The 26,386-nt window shown below is 65.9% G+C and overlaps 1 protein-coding gene across 12 annotated transcripts in view; it reads right to left on the bottom strand.

Annotated features, from left to right (window-relative positions):
• Positions 1-23,493, bottom strand: part of ADGRB1 (adhesion G protein-coupled receptor B1) — an 82,290-nt gene extending 58,797 nt beyond the window's left edge. For 5 of the 12 annotated variants that reach the window (XM_060287491.1, XM_060287485.1, XM_060287486.1 and 2 more), the window contains exons 1-3: positions 23,303-23,492; positions 10,649-11,640; positions 64-225 (exon numbers count right to left, since the gene is read on the bottom strand). In XM_060287491.1, the coding sequence (XP_060143474.1) occupies positions 64-225; positions 10,649-11,420 (934 nt within the window). In that variant the 5' untranslated portion in view covers positions 11,421-11,640; positions 23,303-23,492. Of the gene's footprint in view, positions 1-63; positions 226-10,648; positions 11,641-16,318; positions 16,684-22,818; positions 22,838-23,302 lie in introns of those variants that run through there. The other 7 variants (XM_060287484.1, XM_060287480.1, XM_060287483.1 and 4 more) reach the window with 5 other exon arrangements.
• Positions 23,494-26,386: the final 2,893 nt, after the last annotated feature.

The following is a 26,386-nucleotide window of genomic DNA, read 5'->3' as shown; positions in this document are numbered from 1 at the left end:
GACCCCGCCCCGAGCCCCTCCCTCCCCCGGCTCCGCCCGGGACCCGCCTGTCCGCGCACTCACGGCCGCAGGCCTTGCGGTTGCACAGGCGGCCCTCCTCCAGCACCCCCTCGCAGCCGCCGCCTTCAATGCCCGGTGCGGGCAGGCAGGTGCGCGTCCGCGTCTGCAGGCCTCCCCCGCAGTCCCGCGTGCACTCGCCCCACAGGGACCACAGCTTCCAGCCGCCTGGTGGGGACCAGAGGGCAGGGGTCAGGGCCAGGGGCAAAGGGCTGCGGTGTCTTTCGGGGAGTGACCTCTAGGGGTCTCCCAGGCAGGGATCCGGGGCACAGCAGCCCCTGCGAAGAGGCCTCCGCGTCGGAACCAGCATAGCACCCTGGAGGGTCAGCTAGGAGGCAAGTGTGGGCCTGGACGGGGTTGGTGATGGAGTGTGAAGCAGAGGCCGACAGGGCCGGGAGGGGCAGAGGTGCCAGGCAAGTTGTGGTCCGGGGCCCACCCCACTTCTCTCTGGAGTCTCTGTGCTCTCCGGCTCTGTCTACAGGCACCTGGGCCAGGGTCTCCACTGGCTTTGAATCCAGGTCCCCAGTGTGGGGCTGGACACAGAGCTGGAGCCCCAGGTGGGTCTGGAGAATGAATGAATGAATGAATGAATGACACCCCTGCCCACCCCAACGGCTGCCTTATATCGAGGGCCGGGTGATGGGCTGGGGGCAGAGGGGCTCTCCTGCCTGGCACCGAGCCTCGCGCCCTGCTGAACCCCCTCCCCATGGTCCTCAGTCCAGTATCCTCTGAGCCTCAGTTTGCTCATCCCCCCATCCCCTGCCATGACCCATGTGCTCATTCCCCCGGCTCCCGCAGGGACACCAGAGGTGACCGAGGTCCCACCCCTGGTAGCCGAGTGGGGTCTCACACCCAGGGCCCCTCCAGACGGAGCGTCCCCCAGACCCAGCAGACACTGGCTGCTGAGGGCCTCCAGGCCCCTATGGCCACCCTCCTTCAGCCCTCTCAAGGGTCTTCTCCATCCCGGCCCCGTCCCCCCAACCATCATGACCTCGTGCCCCTGAAGTTCTGAGCCCCTTGGTGGCCCCAGTGCCACCAAGGACACTAAGAGGGACAGCCTCAAAGTACTGGGGAGCCATTGAGGGGTGAGAAGCAGGGAGGCCACACATCTTGGGCCAGAGCTGGAGGCTGCACTGATTCGCTCAGGAAGGGGCCGCTTCATCCAGGCTTTCTGTTCAAAGGCCACACTTAAGGTGCCCAGATCACTCCTGCCTCGAGGGACTCTGGTGCCGCCACCCCATTTGTCCTGGAGAACCCCAGGGCCCCTACACTCCCAGCATAGCAGGGTCAGGGCAGACTCAACAAGGGCACGCAGCCTCACCGAGCACCTACTTTGCGCCGGGCACCCTGCACACAGCCAGCCCCCCGACACGGCACCCATGTATGAGGAGGCGAGGAGATGGCATTGCCAAGGCCCAGCACTGGGAGCTGCACTAGAGCTGGGCCACTGCCCCATGCTGCCTGCTCACCCGGGGCTGGAGCAGGGGAGCCAGGCTGGCCGAGGGCAGGTCACACCTGGCCCAGCAGGAGCGTCCCTGATGCCTCCTGGAGGCTGGCTTATCTGGGGAGCACATAGGGTGGGAATGAGGACTGTGCAGATCCTGGAGGGTGGGCACTGGAGCCGAAAGGCCAGGTTCACATGGTGGCCCCAGCACCCACGACCATGGGATGGTTAAGTCCACCCTGCCCTGGCCTCACACCCCTCGCCAGAGGACGAGGGCACTACTTCCTAGGACTTACACCTGTGAGGGTAAATGGCAAGAAATGGCTGGGCGACGACAGGTGTGGGCGTCACTGGGGTCGGAGTCGATCCCAGAGAACTCTGATTGGCAGCAACTTGGGCGTCCAGGTGCTCTGGTCTGTGGAGGGCCGCTTGAAAGGTGCCAGAGCCCCTCCCAGTGGTCCCTGCGCCTGTGCTGGGAACCGACCAGCAGGGGGCGCCGGAAGCAAATGAACGGGAGGCGGGGGAGGGAGCCCAATTTCCCCAGTTTGGAAGGCGGGGCTCATTTCTCCCTCCACGCCCCCAAGCCCTTGAGGAATCTTCTCTCCCCTTGCAGAACCCACCCTCCCATACGTCTCACTTCCCCCTGAGCCCAGAGACGAAGAGCATCAACGGGCCAAGGGCACACAGAAGTCAAGCCTCCTGTCCTCCAGACTTGCCATGCTGGTGGGTCACGCAGGTGGGTGGGGCAGGTGGGCGGGCCGACGCACCCAGACAGGGACCCGTAGCGGGGGCCGGCTCGGACCTTAATCGCTGTCGTCTGGGGGTGGGCGTGGACCCGGCTCTGCCCCTCGCGCACGCGCAGTAACACTTGGTTCCTAGCCGTGCAGCGGCGGCCCAGGGAGGAGCTTCTCACTCTGTGGGAGCCCGACTGAGCTTTGCAGGGACCCTTGCTTCAGGGGGCCGAGGGGCCCGGTTCTGAGCCCCTTCCTGGGTCTGGGCGTGACGGCTTGTGCTCCCACAAGGGAGGCCTCTCTGCTCCCATTGTTCAGATGGGAAGATCGAGGCCTGCCCTAGTGACGGGATGCGCGTACTCCCCCAGTTACGAGGGGGCCGAGCAGGAATCGCCCAGGTTGTTGGACCCGGCCCATACACCCTTCAAGGACGGTTGCTTCCCTCAAGGCCGGCTCTCAGGGCGGCATCCTGGGCAGGCGAGTACTGACTCCCCCACCCCTGTCTCCCCCACTCCGTGCCAGATGCCTCAGGAACCTCGAGTCCCAGTCCACCCAGGAACCAAGTGCTCACTCCACTTACAGCAGAGCAAACTGAGGCTCAAAGAAGGGTGGTCCAGACAGTCAGGGGCTGGCGATTCCCCCCCCCCCCGGAAGGAGGATCTGCCCTAGAGTTGAGGAGGCATGGAGGCCCGAGCCTCAGAAGACAGGCGCCAGGGTCCCCAGGGCTGAGTAAGAACCAGAAGTATGGAGGACGCTACACAAATACGACTTCCTTGTGGACAGAAATGTCCATGCCCTGGGGGTGAGAGACAAACAGGCCAGGGCCCCGGGGGAGGGGGTGGGGAGCCCCCAGGTGCACACGGCAGGACTGGTGGGCAGGACTGGTGAGCGGCTCGGCCCTGAGGCTGCGCAGATATGGGGCCCTCACTGCTGCCACTCTAGGCGCCTTCACTCTGGGGACCATCAGCCCCGCAACCACGCTCACCTGGCAGGTGCAGACAGGGAGGCCAAGTTACCCACCGGACGGACAAGGAGAGGAGCTGGGACTGGACCCATGATCAGATTCCAAGCGCTCCCCCTACACTGCCCCCCAGGCAGAGGCTGCCCGCCAGGACCACCCCCAGCCTGGCACTCCAGGCCTCAGTGGTCTCACCTGCTGAAGCCACCCTGTCCCGTCATACTGAGACAAAGGAACAGGGAGGCCTGGAGTTCAGGGAGACAGGCCTGCCGGCAGGGACAAAGTGGACACGTCCTGCCTGGCCCCCCTTGCTGCCCCAGCCCAGCCCCCGCGCGGAAGCCTGAGTGACGCGGAAGCTGGAAGTGGGTGGGAGAGAGAGGGTGTCCATGCTGGCTAATCGCGGGATGCCACTTGGTTCCCATGGCAACTGCCGCAGAGCTCAGTCTTTCAGGATAGACTCAGGTTAGGCCTCCGCTGCCAAAACACCCACAATTTCAGGGCTGGTTACCTTGGTGACCCAGGGGGTGGGGATGTGGTGGGGGGAGGGGGAGGAGAGGAGGGGTCATATCGGGAGAGGCCAGGCAGGGGGTCCACTGGCTCAGAGCACAGACTGCCCCCCAGGCCTAGCCCTGACCCTGACCACACACTGGGCCTTAATCCTCTTCACAGATTGCCTTCTGATCCTGGACACAGGATCCCTGATCCCCTGTCACATACTGAGCCCTGATCCCAGTCACGGACCGATCCGACCTTGGCCGCACTCCCACCACCGATGAACACTCGGTTAATGGTAGCTGCTATCTTTGTTATCATTTTTATTTTTAACGTGTGTCCCCCCCACGGCTGACACCTGATAAATGTTTGTCAAGCAAATGCAGCCACGACCAGGGAATTACCCAGGCAGGGCTCCTGGGGCCCGCAGAGCTGGGCACAGGGGAACTCAGGCCACCCTTTCCTGGGTGGCCACGGTGCTCCTGGGCCGGGTGGGCTTTGAGGGGGCAGCAGAGGAGTGGGCAAGGCTGGGGGGTGGGCTGCCCCTCCAGGCCCGGAAAGAAGCCGCCATTCTTCCCGGGCTCAATGCCCCCTCTGTCTGGAAGCCTCATTTCCATCTCATTAAGGGATGAATAGAGCCAATTAATGGCCGCCAGGCAGCCTTGGCCGCCCAGGAGAGAGAGCACACGGAGAGGGGGGCTCCTGGCCCCCTTCCCACCCTGGTGCCCCAGCCTTCAGGCCATGGCCTCCCTGGTCCCTGCGCCCTCAGTCAGCTGGGATGAGGGCGCTGGGGGGGAGGCCCTCTTCCCGCTGGGCCTTCCCGCCTCCTGGGTCCCCTTTGGAGGAGGGGAGCGGTGCACTTCCCGTCTCCTCCAGCAGAGGTCTCCCCAGTCTAGCAGGTCAGGCAGCACCCGGCTGGGGGGTCAGCCCCTGCCCATTTCCGCCCCGCCCCTTCCCCGACCGTCAGGCCGGGTTCCGTGCACATCCACCTCGGCGAAGTCCAGCCCCTGTGCGGACCCCTACCCCCCACCGAGTGAAGGTGTGTACTGCGGCATGCAGGCTCCTCCTCTCAGCCCCCTACATGGATGTGCAAATGAGGACCACAGGGAAACTGGACAGCTCCCTGAAGCCCCTCTCCAACCCAATCCCCAGTCCACAGCGCCCCTGGCTCCACAGGTCCAGACCTGGTGCATCCTTCACCAAGGCCTGCAGCTCCCACTATCGGGGCCCGAGTGACCAGCAGTCTGCCCAGCTGCCGCAGGCACCCCTGGATCTCAGGACGGGCTGAGAGCCGTGCCCACTGCCCACGGGGCCACTTGCCAGAGAAGGAGGACAAGGGGGTCTCCTCCAAGCGTGGCAGAGGCGCCAAGACCCTATGAGCAGGAGCTGTGCCATCCCTGTTTTCACAGAAGGGAAGCTGAGGGGCGACTTGGCCCCGTCTGCGGGGTTGCTCACTTTCTCAATGCTGCTTTCCCTGAGCCAGGCAGGTGCCCCCTAAGAAGGGTGCCCGTTACAAGCTCGAAGGGCTGGGTCCCACCTGGCTTTGCCCTTCGGCGCTGGATGACCTGGGCAGGTCTCTTCTCCTCCCTCAGCCTTGGCTATACGACCGACAGCGCTTCTCCCCACCTTTTAGGGAAGTGGGACCCCAGCAGGGCCACAGCTTCCAGTCTCCCTGGCCACCGGGTGGTGTGGGGTGAGCTCTGGCCTCTCGTGGCAGTTCCTCTGTGGGTGATGCCCCGTGCGTACTTATTGTTTTCATGGGGTCACATCTTGCTATTTCCATCTGGAATGGGGGCTGTCTACAATGGAGCCTGAAACCTTGTTTTCCAGATTTTTCTAAATTGCCCCTTGTGCAAAAGCGCAGCTCCCCTGGCTGGGATGACAAACCCAGTCCTGGCAGGGAGGCCCTAACCCTTCCTACTCCCACCCCGACCCTGCTCCCCACCCCCAAGCGCCCAGTTGCCCCCAAACTCCAGAGACACGCCCTTCCCCCTGGGATTCCCCACTCGTCCCTCCCCCCAGCCCAGCTCCCCTCCACAACCTGCAGGCCCCAGAGAGGGCTCGCAGCCTCCCCCTGAGGGAAGTTGTGGGGCATTTAGGGTTGGAAAGACTCCAAATCCCTTGGGGTGGGGGGGTTTCAGGGCAGGGGCGCCCCAGCTGAGAGGCGAGGGGCCTGGAGGAGGCGGGTGGAGCGCTCGGCATCTCCCCTGGCGTGTGGCCTTGGGCAGGTCACGGCCCCCAGGCCGGCATGGCGGCCCAGCACATGCCCGGGATGTCACACACTCACACGCTCAGGCTCCAGCCCACCCCCCACCCCCCGCCCCATGCAGGCATATGGAGGGGGCACATGGGCACACACACACAGGGACACACACACAAGGAGACACACGCACGCTCACCCCCAGCCCTCAGGATGCGGCTTCTTCATTATCTTACATGTCACTTCTGCAATAAAATTCTTTAATTAAAACGTGAATATTTAAAACAACCCTTGAGAGAAACGGCACATCTCACCAGAGGCAGAAAAACGCAGAGAGACTCTGGGAGGGGGAAGGAGGGACAGCCCGAGAGCACGCGGGAGCAGGCAGGCAGCGCAGAGGGGCAGCCGGCGGGGCAGGGGAGAGGGAACAGTTGCTCTGGCCTGAGGAACGCTTGCCAGTCGGATGCGTGACGTGGCCATGTGGCATTTGGACAGGCCGGGCGGGGGCAGGGCTGAAAATGGGCCACGGGCTGGCCTGGGCCTCCTGCTTGCTCCGGCTCCGGCTCCGTGGCTATGGAGGGACGCGCCTGATCCAGCCTCCCCTGGCATGCGTGAGGGGACGCAGCTCCCTGGGCACAGGCTCGGCAGGCAAGATATGGGGTCTGGATCTGCTGTGTGTCTTCTGAATTACTGCTGGACCTCTCTGGTCCGTATACCACCCCACCCCTACGCACACATGAACACACACACACACACCCTCTCCTTCTTGCAGGAGAAGCCCCAGGCAGGACCACCAGGTGACCAAGAGCTGGCTCTGCTCTCTGTCTCCCCCTTACAAGCTGTGTGACCCTGGCTGCTGCCTTAATGTCTCTGTGCCTCCTTCCACTCAACAAGAATTAATCAAGGGCCTGCTGTGTGCCAGGTACTGGTCCACACACGGGGCTTCGTCAGAGAGCAGGGCAAGCTCCCCTGCCCTGTGGTGGGTACATCCTGGCAGGGGCGGAGAATAAGGACACAGGAAATTCTCCAGTGCTCACAGGCGATACCGTGTGGGAAGAGAGAGAAAGAGGGAGAGAGAGAGTGTGAGGCGACAGCAGGGCTGCGACTGCTGCCGCTTTCTGCAGCAGGGCCAGGGCGTCTTGAGAAGGTGCTATCTGGGCAAGCCCTCAAGGGAGGGAGCCCTGTGGGCACGTGGGGAGGGTGTTCCAGGCCAGGGAACAGCCCATGCAAAGGCCTTGAGCAGGGAGGTAGGTGCCTCGCTGGGGAGCCATCTCTGGGCAACTGGCAAGAGTTAACTGGTTAAGATGTGGGTGCTTCCTGCACAAAGGAAAACGCAGAACGCGGCTACTGCCACTACTAAGATCAGGTTTACTCCCAAGGTCTCGGAAGCATCAGGACCTTCTGAGTCCAGGGCATGGGCACGGGGTCTGAGCTGCCTGTGGGCCTGGGCGACCATGTCCCGTGCCCCCCGCCCCGCAGAGTCGAGCTCCTCGCTTCATGGTGGCAGCCCCAGCCCTCATGCCCTCCGAACTGTCTTCCACGAGACTGCCAGCCCTGCCTCGTAGCCTGGACTTCCGCTTTGTCAGGATTGCTGAAATCGGCTCGCACAGAGCCAGCCTAACACACACACACACACACACACAGCAAGTACATACCACAAGTGCACACCTGCACATGCTCACATGCACACGCGCACAAACACGACGCACTGCACACAGGCACGCACACATGTATACACCAACCATACACTCATGCACAGACTCACACACATGCCCGATGCACTGCACACACGCACACATACACCGTGCACGCACAGCACACATACTGGCAACGTGCATGTGAACACACATAATACATGCCGTGTGTACACACACATGCACGCGTGCATACTTGTACACATGGATGCATGAACACACACATGCTCACGTAACACACGGCACACATACATGCACATGGACGCATGAGCACATGCACACACACACGCACGCCTGCCCACCCCTTTCCAGCACCAGTTCCAAACGTGCCCATTCTCAGAATCTCTGTGCAAGCCCGAAGCACCCAGCTGTGGTCTCCAAACAGCTCCGCTCCTCCAGTCTGCCTCTTTGCCCCCCAAGCCCTCTAGATCCTCTACCTCATAGTAAACACAGATAGTGGCATTTCATCACTGACGTTGCTTCTGCTTAGAAACACTTTCACCCCAGTTCTCATTCCTCATAACAATCAAGAAAAGAAGACTTTTTACTCTTTCCATTTGAAAGACAAGGCCCGGGGACACAGCGAGTGTGGGGCGGGCTGGGATTTGAACCTGACCTGGTCCTATCCTGGGGCGCCAGGTCCCAGGCTCCCTCTCAAACGACGTTCCCACCAGATGACCCACGGGCCTGTCACGGTCAGGTCCCGCTCTGTCCTCTGGATCTTCCACCCCAGCCCGGTCCTCCCCGCCACTTCCCCACCTCAGCCGAGGTCCTCACTCCTGGCCAGAAACCTGGGAGGGGTCCAGCCGTCTCCTGCCTCCACGCCCACATCATTTGCATCAGCAAGTCCGTCAGCTCCACCCCCCCAAGATCCTGCCCCTTCCTCCCACCCAGGCCAGCGTCTGCTCCCTCCTGGATGCCTGCAGTGCCCTGTCCCTGCCCCGGATTCCCCCTCCGAGCCCGACATTGCATGTACAGCCCCAGCGATGTCACCCTTCTGCTTAAAGCCCCCCACGGCCCTTCAGCTCTCATGATAACATGCAGACTCCGGCCAGGAGGCCTGTCTACCACCGTACCCGACTCCAGCAGCAGGGCCTGCTCCCTCCAGCACCAACGTCACAGCACCACAAGCTCCTGCCACTTGCCACACATGTATCACACCAGCCCCGTCCCCTTGACCTTCTCCCGCAAGCTCCACACGGCTCCAGCTGTACCAGGTATCTACCCGGCACGGTCACTGCCCCGAGATGCTAACAGAGAGCAGCTCTTGCGCTTTGGTTTCCAGTGTGGGCCAGGCCCCAGGGCAATCAGGTCTGAGGTGACTGAAGAGTCCCTCAAAGCACTCAGCACTCTGCCAGCGAAGACGCTGAGGCTCAGGGGCAGGTGACCACTGGGGAGTGGCTGAGCGACATGTCCGGCCAGGCCCCTGCCCCACTGGTCCTCCTGCATCCGCCCACCTCCCAAACTAGCCGCCGGCCCGGCATCTCTGCTCCATCCTCCTCCCTGCCACACCCTGAGGACCACTCCCACCACCACGCTGCGGGGTCTGCCCACGCCAAGGTCACAGTGACCTCTACCTTGCCCAGCCCGAAGGTCAGCCCTCCCAGCCTCCCACGCCATCGCTGGGGGCCCTGACACAACTGATGGAAGATGGGGCTTTTCTGCCGGCTTCCTGGACACCACACCGCCTCCACCTCCCGGGGCGCTGCCCGCCTCTTCCCTCCTCTCCTGATCCCCTCCAGCTATGCTCACCGCTCCACGGAGGTTTCTAATCTGGGATCCACGGCCCGGGGCCCATGAATAGAACCATGTTCCAGGATAGCTGGTTTCCTCTGTAACCCCATGTAGCTTCTCTGATGCCTTTACAGACGTCACTCGGAGGAATCCATCGGCCTTACTGGCTCCGGAGACACCAAGAGCCCTGGACCATGTCACCTGGTCTCATGGTGACCTGCCCGCATGAACGCCCAGCCCAGCCTGGCCCCGGACGCCTGGCACGCTGTCTGGTGTCTCAAACTCCACGTTCGGTGAAGAGCTGTCCCCTGACGCGGCCCCAGCCTCCCGAGACACCCTGGGCGTCCCGCTCCAAGCACGCACAGGGTCTCCCTCCTGCCCGATGCCAGGGGGCCCGCTCGGTGTCCCATTCCACTGATGGCGCCCTCCTGTGCAGGTGGCCGTCTCACCGAGGAACCCAAACTGCTAAGAAGGTGGGACCAGCTGAGCACACGCCCAACCCCACCTTTGCCCTGCCCTGCCCTCTGACCCGCACGGGGCTCACCCGCACCCCTCCCAGAACCTCGAACATGGCCCCCTGACCTCCAGGTGACATGCAGCCCCGCCACCAGGGTCCCTCCCCCTGCGGTGTCTTCATCACCACCTGACGTGCCTGTTTCTTGTGCTTTGCCGTTTAACACCGCCCAGACCCAGAAGGCAGCTCCACGAGAGCGAGAGCGGGGCTTTTGTTTTGTTTTGTTTTGTTTTTGTTGTTTCTTGTCTTCCTTGCATGTCCCCGGCGCCTAGAACACCTCACAGGCGCTGGGTAACTAACTGCTGCTTGACGGTTTGCATGGCTGTAACCATGTGCAAGCCCCACACTGCATCTCCTTGACCACATGAGTCCACTCTGCTCACTTTTTCTCCCGTGTCCCAGGAGGCCCCTGCAGACCCCGGCCACAGGCCACAGCAGCCTGCTGGCCCATGAGAATGGTCCTGCCTGCGAAAAGGGAGGGACCGGGAGGGACCCTCCCCGCAGCCAGGAATCTAAAACTCCCTCATCCTGGGAGAAATGAGACCCGCTCTTCCTTCCTTCCCTCCCTCCCTCCATCCCTCCCTCCCTTCCCTGAGCACTTGGCAAGCACCACCCATGAGGCAGGCACCCCAGCACCCTGGGGGCCAGAGGCAAGCACCCAGGCTGCCCATTCTCAGCGAGCCTGCAGAGAACTTCTCTCTTTGCACTTGGCTTCCCCGAAGTGCTCGGGGGATCGGTGGCCAGGGCAGCCCTGCAGAGAAGACCCTTCCCACCCACCGTATGCCCAGAGAGCCACCCCAGGGCCTCTCCTAGCCGTCACTCACCTGGAGCGCCATCCCCACCCCGGTCCTGGGTCAGGCTGGTGAGGCAGTTCTCGGGGCCACCAGCCACGCCGTCCCTCAGGCAGACATCCCCGCGAGGCACCAGGGAGCCGGAGGCAGGGTCGCCGGTGTCCCCGCCCAGGCAGGCACAGGGGGTCTGCATGATGCCACAGGGGTGTGAGCTGCGGCTGCCAGCCAGACAGGCGTCCAGCCAGCGGCACAGCATCTGGCAGGCGGCCCGGCTGGGGTTGCGGTTGCCCACGACCAGGTACTCCACAGAGAAGTCGTCGCTGGGACCGGGGGGCCCGTCCTGGGGCGCGGGGCCGTCGTCCTGCGGCGGCCGCTGCCGCTGCATCTGCAGAAACTGCTTGCTGGCCTGCAGGAAGGCCAGGGGCGCCGAGGGGTCGCAGAGCCTCAGCACCTCGTCGAAGCTCTCCACGCCCAGGTAGGTGCGTGTGGACTCCAGGAAGGAGTCGAACTGGTAGGTGCGGACGCGGCTGGGGCCGCTGCAGGAGGGCGCCTTGGCCACCTTCACGTAGAGCGTGTAGCGGCGCGGGTCCGGGTTGCGCAGCGTCCAGGAGCAGCGCGAGGCGTTGGCCGGGAACACGGCGGCTGCCGAGAAGTACCCGAAGAACTTGCCCTGCACCAGCGTGGCGCACGGCTCGGCCCCGGGCCCCGCGTCTGTCCCCGCGGCCGTGCCCGCCTGGTGCCCCAGCAGCAGCAGCAGTGGCCCGAGGATCCAGAGGGCGCCCGGGGCGGCGGCCTGGCCCCTCATCCTAGCTCGCGGGGCCGCCAGGGTTCCGCCGGCTGGGCAGGCAGGCGCGAGCCAGGCCTTGACATGCCAGGGTCCGGCAGCAGCGAGCGGAGCGGGCCGGGGCCGGGGGCAGGGCCTTCAAGCGAGGGCAGGAGGAGGAGACGGCTTCAGGCGACTGAGTGGGCAGGGGCGGCTCCTACCGTCCGGGGCCCCAGTGCCTGCCTGTGGCCGCCAGCAGCAGCTGGAAGAGAAAGAGCAGAGAGGGTTCGTGTGAGCCCCCGGGGGAGGCTGGGACTTGGCACGCTGGGGGCAGTGCCCGCCCCGGGCTCTGGGCCCCCGACACAGGCCCTGGCCTCGCTCTCAGGCACCTGCTCTGCCCACCTGTCTGTCTGCCACCTGCCAGCATGTCCACCTGCAGGGGCAGGAGCCAGGGGCCGGGGCCCCGCCTCCCCCACCAAGCCTGAGCAGGAAGCGGTGGGCTGCCCTGGCCAGGGCCGCAGGCCACAGGGGCCTCGGCTGTGCCCGTCTGGCTGGGCAGCCTGGCGTGGCTCCACGGTCTCTGGGCCCGACCGCCTGCCGTGGGGTGGCCACGGAGGCCATTCTGCCCCTGGGCCTCTGTGGCCTCTCAGACCGTACCCCTCTCCAGCCCTCTTTCAGGGAAGCATCTGCAAACCCAGCCAGAGGGGAAGCAGGGCAGGGGAGCAGAGGAGACAGGTCATTCCTGCCGTTGCCCAGCTTCCCTGCAGCCCCGCCCCTCTGGGCCTTGCCCGGTGCAGGGGCAGAGACCCCGCCCACTTCTGCTTCGTCACAGCAGGAGTGGCCAGTTTTGGGGGTGAGGGTAGGATTGGTGCCCCGTCTCTGGGCCTCTGGCTGTGACTGTGACACCCACCCACCTCCTATTGCCCCCCTTCCTGCTCACACAGCCACTCAGGTGCCCCCTTTGGCCCACCCGCCATGTTCCTGCCAGGGAGCCTCCCTCTCCCCGCCCCGGAGTCACCTGCCGCCACCGGGACCAGGCTTCGGCCTGCCCCTCCCCACTTAGCCAGGCGGCTCCCTGCCTCCCATCTCACGATGAGGAAATCAAGGCTCAGACGGGGTCACAGGCAGGGGGCGGCAGTACCCACACTTGAACACCCCCAGATTGACCCCAACCTTGTGGCCCTGGGGTCACCTGCGCTGCACCAGGAGTGGGCACTGGCTGCGTGCCGCCGGCTCACACCTGGGGTGGGGGCAGCTCCCGGGCCAGGTCAGCAGGGACACAGCGGAGCCGTCCCGGGCCCGGGGAGCCAACGCTGCCCGTCCTGACGCGCCTCCACGTGGACCCTGCAAAGCTCCTTCTGCCTAAACCTCAGCTTCCCCACCCTCCCCCCAGAGCCCCTGCTGGGCGTCGTCCGGGCAGCAGCAGCTGAGCATGTGGGCAAAGGGGGGGGAGCCACGGCAGCCCCCCGCAGCCCGCCTGGCCTGGTGCCGGCGCCTCGGCTCCGCCGACCGTGCGCACGCCAGCCGCCTGCCCACAGGGACCCGCTGCTTCTCGCTGCCTGGGCCCAGCTGGCCGGCGACACAAGGTCGGTCACTGCTCTGCAGTCCCCTCCTGGCGTCCTTCCTGGCAGGCCTCGTCGGCAGAGCAGGGAGCTGGGCGTGGGCGGCCTCGGGCTGGCCAGGATGGCTGGACACGGGCTGCCCCGCTCATGGCAGCGTGGACTCGGCCAAGGCCCTCACTTCCCAGCCTCATTCTCCCGGCATGAGGTCAGCGCTGGACCTGCGGGTTTACCCAGAGATGGGGCAGAAGGCACCCGCGGCAGGGGCTCCGGATCACCAGGGGCGGCCCTGTGGGGCTCTTCAGTGGCCAACGCTCAGGTCCCCTGAGGAAAGGACTTGCAGACCCCTCATGCAGACCCTGCACTTGGCCCCTGCCTCCAGGAAGCCCCTCTTCTGGTCGCGCCTCTAGGCCATCCGGGGGCCAGCCTCGGACGCCAGCATAGCACAGCCGCCTGCCCTGGCCACCCACTGCCACGTGTGGGAACCGAGAGGCTGGGGCCAGGGTCCCACAGTCAATCCCAGACCTAGGAGGCTGCCTGCAGGGGTGGCCATGGCATCTGAAACCTCACCTGAACCCCAGCCCCGGCTGCAGCGCCCCCTCCCTTGGTCCCAGGCTGGGACCTAATGCAGCCACCAGGCCCCCAGCTGGGGCCCCAGCCCCGGGACAAACCCTCTCCGATGCCCCGGAGACTCCCAGGTGGAAGTCGGCAAAGCCCAGCAGAAACCCTGATCACAGTCGGGCGTTTCCCCAGCACCACCCTGACCCCCGCCACGCGACAGCCGACTCCTTCTGACTCATCCCCCTTGACCTGGGGTCAAGGCCACCCCAAAACACAGCACCTTCCCCCAGAGGGGCCTGCCCGGTCCTGAGATGGCCCAGGCCGGGCCCGCACTCTCCCCTCCCCACCCCAGCCCCTGGCGGCCCACGCCACAGCCCTCCCGTGTGGAATGTGGGTACAGCCTGGCGCACACACCCGGCCTCAGGTGTCTCAGACACTCAGCCTCAAGGCTGCACAGCTGCCTCCACCACCCTGTGGGCTCGCAGGCCTGGAGGGGCGTCCCAGCCAGGCCCAGCGTGGAGGGAAAGCACAGGAGAAGCAGGGCTCGTGGCGGGGAGGGGACCAATGTTGGGCTCGATCCTGCGCGGGGCACTCTGTCTCCGTAGGAGCAATCCTGGGGCCCCTGCTATGGCGCGGTTGTGCGGACGGGCACGTGGGGGCCACAGACGAACAACCCTGGTGGGGGCTTGCTGGTGCTGGGCGCCTGAGGCAGGGTCTGGGCCCAGGTCTGCCGCACAAAGCCCCTGCCCTCTGAGAGCTGGCACTGCCCTAGGCCCGGCAGAACCGGCCCTGATCCTGCCCCTGTCCCAGGGCCCGCGGGAGCTGGGCCGAGCCGGGGCCCTCCTAGCATCCCTGCTGGCTGGCCCTCATCCACGCCAGCTCACTCCGCTCCTTGAGGGCCTGTCAGGGGAGCGAGGCCCAGCCCAGGGTCCCGCACAGCGGGCGAGAGGGAGAAGCGAGGATGAGGTGCAGGGCAGCGCCCCGTTCAGAACTGCCCCGTAGAAGGGCGGCAGCACAGGGCTTGGCCTGGGGGCGAGGAAGGAGGCAGGGCAAGGATGTGCAGGACGCAGAAGAGAGCGGCCCCGGCCCCGGCTGGGCGCTGCGATGTGGAGGCGACGCTGCTGGCCTGGACCCTGGGGAGGCGCCCATGGGGACAGGGGCTAAGTGGCCGCTCAGGACGCCTCACCCCCGGGACTGAGGCTCTGGTGTGAGCCTTCGACAGGCTCCTGGGGCCAGGAGACGGCCTAGCAGGGCCCGCCCATGGGGTGTTCACACAGGGTTCCACAGCGCGGACCACTGGGGCACCAGGGGCCAGGCCTCCTCTACGTCTTGAACAGCTCCACACCCCGGGCCTTGGGCAGGGCTCTGCTGGCCAGAACGCTGCCCCAGCTCCGAGTCTGAGTGCCACAGAACTGGCCTGGCCCTGCCTCTTCTGGCTGGGTCTCGGGGCAGAGCTGGGCAGGAGGCCCAGGCCGTCAGCACGGACAGCTCCCGTGCCTGCCAGCGGTCACTCACCCTCCACCTGCCCGCACCCCACACCCTGCCCTCCGCCCCGCCCCCAACAGACCCACAGGTGCTTTCCAGAGGCTGAGGCCTCTCCATCCCCATTAACTGCCTGCCTGAAACGCTCCAACAAGGCCTTGGATAAATGGCTCAGAGGTCCCCTCTAGCCTTGGTCCGGGGGACGCCCGTGTCAGGCCCCAGGTCACACAGCCGTGGTGGAGGCCGCCCAGTTGAATCCATCCCAGGCCCGGGCAAGCAGAGCTGAGACGGGGTGGGGCGTGCAGGGGAGCCCCTGACCCCACCTGGCACCCAGGGATAGTGTCCTGGAGGGGGCAGTGCTGGGGAAGGGTCCCGGGATGAGGGGGACAGCATCGATCTTCACTGGGGGGATTCCTCTGACGGGGGAGGGGGCACAGGCAGGGAGAGCCGGGGGGAGGCTTGTGTGGTGTCTGGGCCGGGAGGGTGGTCAGAGGACAAACAGGGTCATGGAGGTGACCAGGCTTCTAGCTTGAGCATGTGGGTCATAGGCGGTGGGGACCCTCGCTGAGCTGGGGGGAGTAGACGTGTGCCCGTACATGTGCACGCACGTGCGTGTGCAAACACCTATGTCTCTGTGTGCGCACATGTGTGTGCGTGCCTGCACTGTGTCTGCACACACACACACGTGTAGTAGCACGCTTGTACAAGGCTCCCAGCAGGAGGAAGGCTCAGCTTTTAATCATGGGATGTGCAGGGCAGTGGGACAGGGACTGGGGCTGGGAGAGGAGTGCTTGCCTGGAGGGGGAGCCCATGGCCAGGACGGAGCCCCACGGAGGCCAAGGCAGGGCCTCAGAGAAGGGCCAGGCCGGCAGAAGGCCGGCTCCACACTGGGTGCAGGTGACTGGGGCTGTGGCTCCCCCGGGCTGGCTCACGCCTGCTCCCCTCAGCCACACCCAGCGCCCAGGCCTCCGCTGGGGGTCAAACTCTACAAGCCTGGCGACCACAGGTGAGGGGCCTGGAGGAGGCTCCTGGCCTCGGGGCCGGGGTCCAGCGAGGCTGCGGGTCGCTCCTCTCCAGAGGTGCTCACGGGGGACTGTCTCCCTGGGGCTGCAGGCCCCCTGTCTGGTCCTTGGGTTCCCATATCCCAACCTGGGTCATTGCGGCATCCATCACCCCCTGCCCATCTTGGGGTCCCAAGGACGGTGGCCAATTAGCACCCAAGCCCCCTCAGGCCCCCGCCTCTCCCATCACCTTCTCAGGGCCAAACTGCCCTGCTGCAGGGAAACCCTCCTGGTGTCTGGTCCCCATCCCTTTGGCCAGCCTCTGCCCCGAACCTACCACGCGGCCTCTCAGAGCCTGCAGGGTGGCCTCGGGGTGAGGGGTGGGGGACCCCAGAGAGCCGGCCCCGGCAGGCGGAGGACGGGGATCTGGAGTCACGGCGACGAGAGAGGGAGACGGTGGCTGGTTACTGAGCGCTGACCGCACACGGGACCCCAGGAGGCAGGAGCAGCAGCGGCCCCACTTCACAGCTGGCAGGGTCGCCGCCCGCTGAGGGGTGACGCGCCCTCCTCCCACCACCGTCCCAGACGTATCTGCGCACGGGGGACCATCCAGCCCCTGGCCTCGATCAGAAGCCCTGGGCGCCTCAGGGGCGTGGGCTGGATGCCCACCCATCAGCCTCCAGAAGCCTCCAGCCTCACCTCAGTCCGTGGGATCCCCCCCCGCCCCCACCGCCACCCCACCGCAACTGTCCAACACACAGGCCTGACCCAGGCCCTGCCTCCATCCCTCCCCACCCACCCCAGGCCGCCAATGGCATCCCCCGACACCAGCCACAAAAGGCGCTCTGTTGTCCCGCCCGGCACTCTGAACAGTGCCCGCCTGTGTGTCCTGGGGAAGGCTGCACTGGGGGAGGGGCGCGTGGGCATCCGTGGCTCGGAGCCGGCGGCCGGGTGGGGCTGGGAGAGCACGCAGGGGAGGGCCCCCCGGGGGCACCTGACCGCCCAGCGGGGGCCGCCCTCCTGGGCCGTGGCAGGTCAGGCCGACAGGCAGAGCCTCCGTTCATGAGCAGAGCTGGGGGCGCCGCTCGGAGATCCTGCCCCCAGCCCTCCTGACTGGCGTGTGGCGCACCCCAGGCCTCCCCCAAGGAGGCCCCGGCCATGTTCCACTCACAGCAGAAAGGTGGAGCTTGACAGTGAGGTATCCCCCGGGGCGGGGAGGGGCCACCTGGGCGGGGCTGGGCTGCCGGCAGGGAGGCCTCCTTCCCCTGCCTACCTGCCTGCCTGGGCACAGGGGCTGCCAGGGGAATCTGGCCGGAGGCCAGGCAGAGCTCCCCAGGAGGAAAAAGAAAGGTGCCCCGGAAGGTCCACTGCTGGGGGGTGGAGGGAGGGCCCTCTGGCTCTGCTCCAGGCCTCCCCGTGCACACCCTCACCCTCATCACACCTCTTCTTGCCCAGGAGCCTGTTACCCCAAACCACCTGTAGGCCTTGAAGACACCCCGTGCCCTCAAGCTCCCGGGCTGCCCCCGCTGCCCTGGCCCCTGCCCAGCAGACACCCACCTGTCCTTCAGGACACGGGCCAGATGGCTGTCCTTCAGGACACGGGCCAGATGGCTGTCCTAGAAGCCTTACCTGAGCCTGCCGGACCCCTCCCGCTCTGAGCTCCACTGCGTCCTGCGCCCCGGGCATGCACACACGTGGTTGCATACACACGCACACGATGCCCTCGCGTGCACACAGACACGCTCTCTGGAGAGTCCCAGGCGGGGACAGTGAGAGCGTCTGCCCCATCAACTGGGGCAACCCCCGGAGCGGGGAACTCTCCTGAGGAGGGGAGGCTCCTGAAATTCTGGGTGTGACATACGTCACTGCCCTCTCCCCTCTGTGTCCCCCTGCTCGGTACCCAGATTAAGCCCCTGTTCCCAGAGAGGGAGACACACCTTCCACGCCCGCTCAGCGGCTGGCCTACAAGTGATGCCCACCCACACCCCACGCCAGGATCCGTGCCTGAGGTTCCCAGGAAGGGGGCTCATCCAAGGTCACCTGTCCAAGGCCACACGGGGAGGGTGTGAGGACGGTGACAAGATCGGAAGAGGCCGTCAGGAAGGGCCCTGGTGGCCGGCAGACAACACTGAGGTCCCAGGGATGTCCCGGATAGGCCTGGCCAGGTGGGGACGCAGAGGTCCTGACAGCATGGAGTGGGGAGAGGGGGGATGACAACAGAGGAAGGGGGTGCTTAGCCTGGACGTGCTTCAGGAAACCCAGGTCTCCTGGCTCCTGACGTCCCCTGTACCCACCCTAATGGTGCCAGCAGCTGTGGCAGGACTGGCCGTCCCAAGACGTACCTTGGTACCTGGTGCCCAGAGGTATCAAGGCTCCGGACCTGGGCCTCCCCGAGACCCACGGGGCGCCCTCTCCCCTCTCTCCAGGACGGCCGAGGTGAGCGAGGGTGGCAGAGGGCGGGCCCGGAGGAGAAAGGGCAAGCCAACCTGCAGCCCACGGTGAGCGCCGGGGAGGTGGACCCCAAGACCGGGACAGGACTGCGGAGGGACCAGTGTGCGCGCGCGGGGGCGCCTATGCACGTGTGCAGTGCGTGAGGGAGCGTGTGCGCGGCAGCAGGGAGGGTCGCCGTGTACGGGGCGAATGTGTGCAGGTGTGCACGTGTGTGCGTGGAAGGCTTTCCGGAGGCGCCCCTGCGCGCTGGGACCCAAACGGTCAGGGCTCTGGCGGGGAGCAGGGACAGCGCTCTCTGTGTTCTGAAGGCACTCGCATCCCTCTGGGACAACTGGGCCCTCCCCGAGACCTGCACTGGCAGCCCCGCCCCCCAGGGCGGCACCCTCCCGCCTGCGGTGTGCTTTCCCCGGCGGCGCCCGTCCTCCCCTATCCTGGGAGCCAGGAGGACACTGGGACGCAGGGACGGCTCCCTAAGAGATCTGAACCCAGGGGTTTACACTCAGCTGAGGCCACAGGCCCTGGGGTCTCCCTGCGAAGCCCCGCCCTGCAGGGGGCGGGCCTTGTGCCTCTGTCGCCTGCAGCTGCGCGGAGGCAAAGGCCTGGAATCAAAGTTCCAATGGGAAGCTCTTCCCCTCTCTGGCCTTACTTTTCCAACAACCGTAAATGGGCAGTGGGTGGGAAGAGGGGCTCTCCCGGTGCCCTGCAGCCCCAGGGTCCTCGGAGCGACACCATGTCCCCGGACATGAATGTCTACCTCGGGGCCCAGACTCCAGGGCAGCGCACGCTCGCGTTCTGTGCTGTGCTGTGGGCTGTTTGTGGTGCACACTGATGGGGCTCTCGGGTGGTATCAGGGTGATGGCTGTTCTGTGGTGACAAGTGAAGTCTGGAGTCCAGTGCAGTTGTGGGCGGGGCAGCCCCATGCAACCTGGCTGCCCCGAGGAGCACCCGCTATCTTTGGCGTGTCCATCAGGCCAAGTCATCACCTCTGTTTACACCCCCCCGTGGCCCCCACCACTCCCAGGACATAGCCCGAGGCCTACAGGGATCTGCGGTCTGGCCCCGCTCCCTCTGAAGCCCTGGTCCTGCCATTCACCTCTTTTCCAGCTCCTGTCTACGCCTCACACCTGCCACAGGGCCTTTGCATGGCTGGTCCCATACTGAGACCCTCCTCATCGTCACCACCACCACCGCTCTTCTCCCAGCTTAGCTGCCACTTCCCCGTGGAGGGTTCTCGGGGAGCCCCACCTCTGGGCTCCTGCAGGCTGCTGTCTTCCACCCCCAGGGTCCATTCACTGAGCCGAGCAGGGTCTCCTTCCTCCCGTATTCCCACCAGCCTTCACACCGGGTGGGGGGCATGCCCTCTTCCTCGTCGGGGCTGCACCACTAGTGCGACTGTGTACACGTGGGCACCCACACATTCAGTATGTGTGTGCGTGCAAGCTGTGCACAAGGGTATCCAGGCCGTGTGTGTTTACACAGAAATCACAGCTCTGACCGATGGCGCAGCTGCAGCCGTGGAGGCTGGAGGCCAGAGGGTTCCAGAGGACAATGGGATAGTGTGGGTTTGCTGGCTCGGATAGAGTTAACAAAACCCTCCAGGTTTGAGGTTTGGGGGGCGGGGTTAGAGCTTTACTCCCAAGGGTCCACCTCTTGCACACAGCCAGTTACAGGACCTGCCACAGGTAAAATGTGGTGCGGTTAAATACTGCCATCCAGGGCGCACATTCACACAGACCCGCTCCGCGCCACACACACACACACGTGGCAGTTTGCATGCCTGTCCACACATGCCGCCAGCCTGCCGGCCGGACACACACCTGCACGCGTAGCACACATGTACACAAACATGCTCCTCACGCCCGTGCACAGGGCACGGAGGTCCGGGGGCCAGGCGAGCGTGGAGAGACACAGGTCACAGCGCTCCCGCCCAGACGCGGGAGCGGAGGGACCGGCGGCACCGGCGAGAGGGCGGGGGCGGCCAGGGCTGCCCAGGATGGGGCGGGCGCCTGGGCCACGGAAGAGACGGAAGGGGCGGGCAGGCGGCCGGCGGCGCGGGCGCCCTCTCTCGGCCGAACGCGACAGCGCGCCGCCCTCCGCCACCGCCACCGCAGCCCTGCGCCCGCCGCCCCTGCCTGAGCTGGAGGCGTCCCCAGGGGGCGGGCTTGGGCCCCAGGACTCGTTCCGGAGGCGGGGCCGGACCGGGCGGGCCGGCCAGGGGGGCGAGGACTCCACGGGAGGTTGCTCGAGCCCCGCTGCTCGTCTGGCTTTGCCGGGTCCGCCTCGTGCCCGTCCCCGCGGCCGCGCGTCCGCAGGCGCCCAGCTGCCTCCGGACCCGGCCGGTCGGGACGCCGCAGACCCAGCACGCTGCGGGCCCAGCACGCTGGACATCGGGACGAGCGCCGAGGGCCTGAGCCGGAAGGGCTCCGAGACCCCCACCCTCGCCCCCATTTCACGGACGCGGCCACAGAGGTCCGAGAGGGGCCGGAGCCGGACAAGGGAGGGCTCGACAACTTGGCTGCGTCCCCTCCCGGCCCAGGGTCTGGAGGAGACCGGCGTTATGCCGAGGGCGACGAATCGTCTTTTCCGCCCCCGCGCGGGAGCGTGGCGGGGACAAGCGCCCTTCTCCGGGATCGGAGGCGGCAAACTCCCTGCTCGAGCCTCCGCGCCGCGCCCGCCCGCGGAGCCGCGCGCCGCCCTGGCGCATTCCCGCCGGCCTCGCGCTCGGCCCCCCGCCGCCCGGGCTCCGGTGATCCCAGGCCGGCCCCCCCCCCGTACCCCGCATCCAGGAGCAACAAGTCTGAAAGCAGCGCCGAGCGCCAGCAAGCTAGCCGGGAGGAAGGGCACCGGGCCGGGCGCGGGGCGCTCCGGGATCCCGGAACGCGCGCAACGTCCGCCTCCGGGGACCGGGCGCGGGCAGCGGGCTCTCGGGGCTGACTCGGTGGGCGGCCCACACCCCCTCCCAAGGCCCCGACTCTGCACGGGCGGGGGCGCGCCCAGGAGCCCCCGCCCCCTCCTTCGCCTGCTTGACCTTGCTCGGGTACTCAAAGCAGGACCCGGCGGCACCCGGGCGTCCGGACGCAGAGTTTCGCTGCCGCCTGCGGTAGTGAGGGAGCGGCTCTCTCCCTCGCTGCCTCCGCGGCGGCGGGGGTCGCCAAGAAATGGAAGGCTTCGGGTTCTAGGAGACGCTCTGGCCGCCTCCTCAGACCTCAGATACACCGTATGCCACCTCCGGATGTGAAAAGGGACCCCAGCCTCCCGTTTGCCCTCTCCACCCTGCCCGCGCGGCCGCTGCTCGTAGGGGGCGTGTGTCTGTGTAGTGGCGGAAGGCACTGGGGGTCCCCGTAGGTCCCGAAGGTGGGTTGGGAGCGCAGACCTCCCGGCTCCCTCCCCACCACGTTTGCCAATCCGCTCCTCTGGGGCGTGGGTGCGCGCCCCCTGCCCACCCACACACCTGCACACCTTTCAACTCCTCGGTAGTTGCCGCTAAGGAATCCTCGACCCAGACCCGGGGGAATGGGACGTGTTGGGGAGCGCGCGGAGGGAAAGGGTGCTGAAGGAGGGGCGGGTTAGGACTCGTCCGGTCCCATCCTGCCTCCCTGCGCTCCGAGAAACTTGGAAGCCGAAAATAAAAGTGGGGAGGGTAAGGTGCCCAGCGGGCCGGGGTTTGGGTGCCTGAACGGGCGCTTTCTCTAGGCTGCCTGGGAAGTGACCCCAGCAGGAGCCGCCGCGGCCCGGCAGAGGTACTGGGGCTGGGAGCCGCATCCTCTGACGAGCCTTCCTGGCCACCTTGCTTCGCGGCGATTTTCAGCTCCGCCGCCCCCTCCCGAGGCAGGCCCGAGACGCGTTCTGCCCTGCCCAGGGGGCCGCGGAGACTAGTGGGAGAGGGCACCCGGCCGGGCCCAGAGCCCCAGCCTGCCCGGGAGGGGGCGGGGGCCAGGCTCATTCCTCGAGGCAGCTCCGCGCGGCTCCAAGCGAGCGCGGCGGCCGCGGAGGGCCAGCGGCCTCCGCCCGCTGGGAATGGGGACCGAGGAGTGCCCGGCGCCTGGCCTCCCCGCTTCCCGCGGAGAGGGCACAGGGCCGACCCAAAGTTCGGAGCGGCTTATCCGCGCGGCCTGTCCGAGCGAGCGGAAAAGAAGCCGAGAACGGAACGAGTCAGGGCTTTCGTGTGTGTGGAGGGGGGCGGACGGGCGCTAGGGTAGCCCTCCGCCCGATCTGGGGATAAGAGAACCTCCGGGGAGTGTCCACCGCCAGTGCCGGGTCTACCGTGAGGCTTCGAGGGAGGCACTGTGCGTGGGGGAGGACATCTCGGGCCCCTACAATGTCTGTAGGGGCTCTGGCTATGATGAGGGGAAGGGGGACACACTGGGGTGTCCCTCCTGAACCTACCTGGGTCTGCGTGTGGCTGTGGGGACATCTGGGGCTCCCTGAGGACCCTGCCAGCGTCCGTATGTGGTGAGGACACAACGGGAACGCCTTCCCCAGCCTGCCCTGGGTCTGTGCCTATGACGGGGAGGGGGTGTCTTCCCCAGCCTGGCCTGCCACCCCGGCCAGGCTGCGTGTGTGTGGACTGGGGGCAGGTGAGCAGCGCCGAGGAGCCTCTCCCACGTCCAGGTCGCCCCCTCCTCAGCCTCCCAATGCGGGCGCGCGGAGACCTGCCAGATTCCGTCGCGGCCGCTGGAGGAGGCAGGGGGCGGGGGGAGAGGGGGGTCCAAACTCCCGTGCTCCGAGCGCAAACCTCGGAGCTGCGAAGCTCCAAACGGCGAAGTTAAGAAGTCCGGGCGTCCGCCCCTCCCCCGGCCCCCTCCCACCCTCGCTGCACCCCCTCTCGCCGCGCCCCCAGCCCCCAGCCGCCCGCCGGAGCCTTCCTTACCTTCCCGGCAGCAGCGGCCCGGCTGGCGAAGACTTGATCCGGCGAGTTGCAAATACCCAGGAGCGCCGCGCGTCGCCGGCGGCCGAGCCGGGCGTCCGGGCGGACGGGGGGGTCCTCCTGCCTCCGTCGCCCCCGGCCCGCTCCAGGCCTAGCAGCGACGTCCCCGGGAGCGCACCCGCCGGCGCGCGCAGGCCCCCTCCCCTCCCCCCGCCTGCCGGCGCCCCCCGGGCGCCGGGGAGGTCCGGATGCCCGGGCTGCGGGCGATGCGGAGCGCGCGGGCCCGGGCCCGGCCAGGACGCGGCGCGGCCGCCTGTGTTCCCGGCTCGCCGGCTCCACGCTCGCTCCGCCGGGGCCGCCGCCAACGCCGCGCCCGCCGCCGCCTGCGCCCGCCGCTCCCTCTCCGGCCGCCGCCGCCGCTCCGCTCCTGTCGCCTGCCCCGCTCCTCTCGCCTTTTTTCCCCTTCCTGGGGGGGGGGGGCGAGCCGAGCCGAGCCGAGCCGGGGGCGGGGCGGCGCGGGGAGGAGGAGGAGGAGGCCGAGGACGAGGAGAAGGAGGAGGAGAGAGGCGAGCTGCTTCCCCCCACCGGGCTGCCGGCGCTCCCCAATCTCTCCCTCTCTGAAACTGGATCCCGAATCGGGAGCCAGAGACTGCATTACGGATTACATCAGGCTTTATAGAGCTTCCAGATCACACATTAGAGGGGAGCGCGAGCGGGGGGCGGGGTGTGGGGGAGGGGAGAGAGATAACGGGGTTGGGGCACGGGTAGAACGCACACAGGCGCGCACGCCGAGGAGAGCCCGGCTCCTGCCCCATGCGGCAGGAAACCAAGAGTTGGGTCTCAGCCCTCTGCCTCTTCCAGGGGCCGAGGAGTGGCTGCCGCCGGCCGGCTGGATAAATGGATGGGTGGATAGGTGGACAGGGCGATGCATGGGTAGACAGAGGGCAGATGGATGGAGGGAAGGAAGTTATATGGGGTTGTGCGTGAACAATGCACAGAGGTCCATGAGAGGATGGGATGTGTGGAAGGGTGGATGAGGTAAGTGGGTGTAGATTGAGGAGGTGCTCCGGAGGCTGGGTGGATGGACAGATGCCTAGAGAGACGGGTGGGACGGTAGATGGAAGGGTGGAGGGTGGGTGGATGGATGGAGGAAAGAGGCGGCTGAGGATGGGCAGGGTAGGTGGGTGCATAGATGGGTGGATGGCACATGAGTGGAGGGCTGAAGAGATGGGGTGGGCCGTGCAATTAGAAGGGTGATGCATGGATAGGTGGATGAGAGTGGGTGGGCGGGTTGGATGGAAGATGGAATGAGTGATGGGCAAGAGACAGAGTCAGAGGCACAGACTCTGGACCCCATCCAAGAGGGTCAGAGGTTGGCGGACGTGGGAAGGGCCAGTTTGAACTGCCCAGGTTGGATTTGTCGAGTCTCCTCAGGGGTACTCTGTTCTGAGAGACGCTGAGGGAGGGGATGGGAGAAGAGCCAAGGGTTTGAAAGTGAGGTCCAGACCACCATTTACCCTGTGGAGCTGTCCTCAGCCCTTCCATCCACATTCACACCCTCCATGCATCCTCCTTTGACTTGGTGACAGTGAGGACATCCCAGTCGCATATTTCGATTTTGTTTTCCATAAGCTGATGGAAATGGCCCCTTTAGCTGCTTCATCTCCCATCTTAAAGTGACAACAGTCCCTCTTCTTCTGAGACCTTTGGCCAGATACCCATAGGGGGCCTCCCTAGAATGAAATACAGAATCTTGGAGGAATGACCTCAGGGAGATTACTTCAGGGTCCTTCTCTACCAGGATGTTTATGCCTCCCAGCCCCTTGCTTCTTTTTCATAACTTGTGGTCCACTCTGAATGCAAAATCTTCTTTGGGTCCGCCTGAATATCCAATACTATATACATTTATCATCTTAGCAGTCCACTAATGCCTTTGCTGCCCAAGCCCAGCATCTGGTCCAACCGTCTGCTTTTCTCAGCTTCCTCCCAGGAGGCTCCAGCAGGGTGTCATCACTGTCACCACCAAACATTAATCCGCAATCATTGTCACCATTCTCAACCTGAATGTCAGCAGCCACCCCCACACTGCTCTCTCCATGCCCATTGCCACAACCCCCGAACAGCGCCACAGTCAGCCCCATCTCTGGTCACTGCACATTGCTCCCCTCATCAGGTGGAGCTCCGTCCAAACCAGTCCCTCTCGAAAGGCCAGCCTGTGGCCTAAGCCTCTAGGGGTGTCCTGAGGGGCTGGTCGGAAGAGCTAGGGAGACACAGATCCCAAGGCAATTGGGAGGGCAGGGGAGGCCCCTTTCCCAGTCAACCTCCAGGCCAGCCTTATTCTTCCCCCTCCCTCCCGGGGAAAGGACCTTCTTCCCAAAGTCTTTGAACTGGGGGAAGAGATGGAGGTGGTGCCCCCGGCGGGGTGGGGGTGAGGTGCTGCCCCATCTCTGCCTCCCACCCTTCCTAGCCCAGATCCTCTCTGCCCGCTGCCCTTGCTTCCATCTCCTCCCTGCACTAGCAGCTCGTGGCCACCAGGGGTCCTCTGGTATTCGGCCACAAGGCCCCGCCAAGGGTGCCGGTAGCTCTGAGTCAGGATTTCAGCTGCCGCTTTGCCACCAACCTTTCTCCCGTGGATGGGGGAGGATAGCAGCCATCCCACTCCTCTGCTTTGGGACCCCCGCCTGGGGTTCCCAGGGCAAGGCTGGGACCCCCTCCACCCAGGCCATCCAGCGCAAGGTGGTGTCCCCTCAGACGGGGCTTCTCAGCAGGGCCATGTCTCCCCCTCCCTGCTCTGGGACTCCTTGCCTCTCTCCATTACTTGCCCCTTTTAGAAAAGTGTCCCCTTGCCCCAGTTCCTGATCCAGACCCCAGACAGTTCCCCCTCCTAGAAGCAGAGGTGCCTAACTGCCCCCATGCTCCTCCTTGAGGAGGGAGCAAAGTCAGCATGGCCCCTGAAATTCCAGGGCAGGGCTTCTATCCACTGCCCCAGGCCCACACCCAGCTGAGTGCCCTGAAATGAACAGAGTCACACCGGCCCTGCTGCAGCCTCAGTGTCCCGATGGGCGCGTGAGTACCGGGACGGAAGGG

The sequence above is a fragment of the Globicephala melas genome, chromosome 17 (assembly GCF_963455315.2).
Source record: "Globicephala melas chromosome 17, mGloMel1.2, whole genome shotgun sequence".
NCBI classification, from domain to species: domain Eukaryota; kingdom Metazoa; phylum Chordata; class Mammalia; order Artiodactyla; family Delphinidae; genus Globicephala; species Globicephala melas.
The sequence above is the reverse complement of the archived record's forward strand: the minus strand, read 5'-3'. Positions and strand labels throughout refer to the sequence as shown.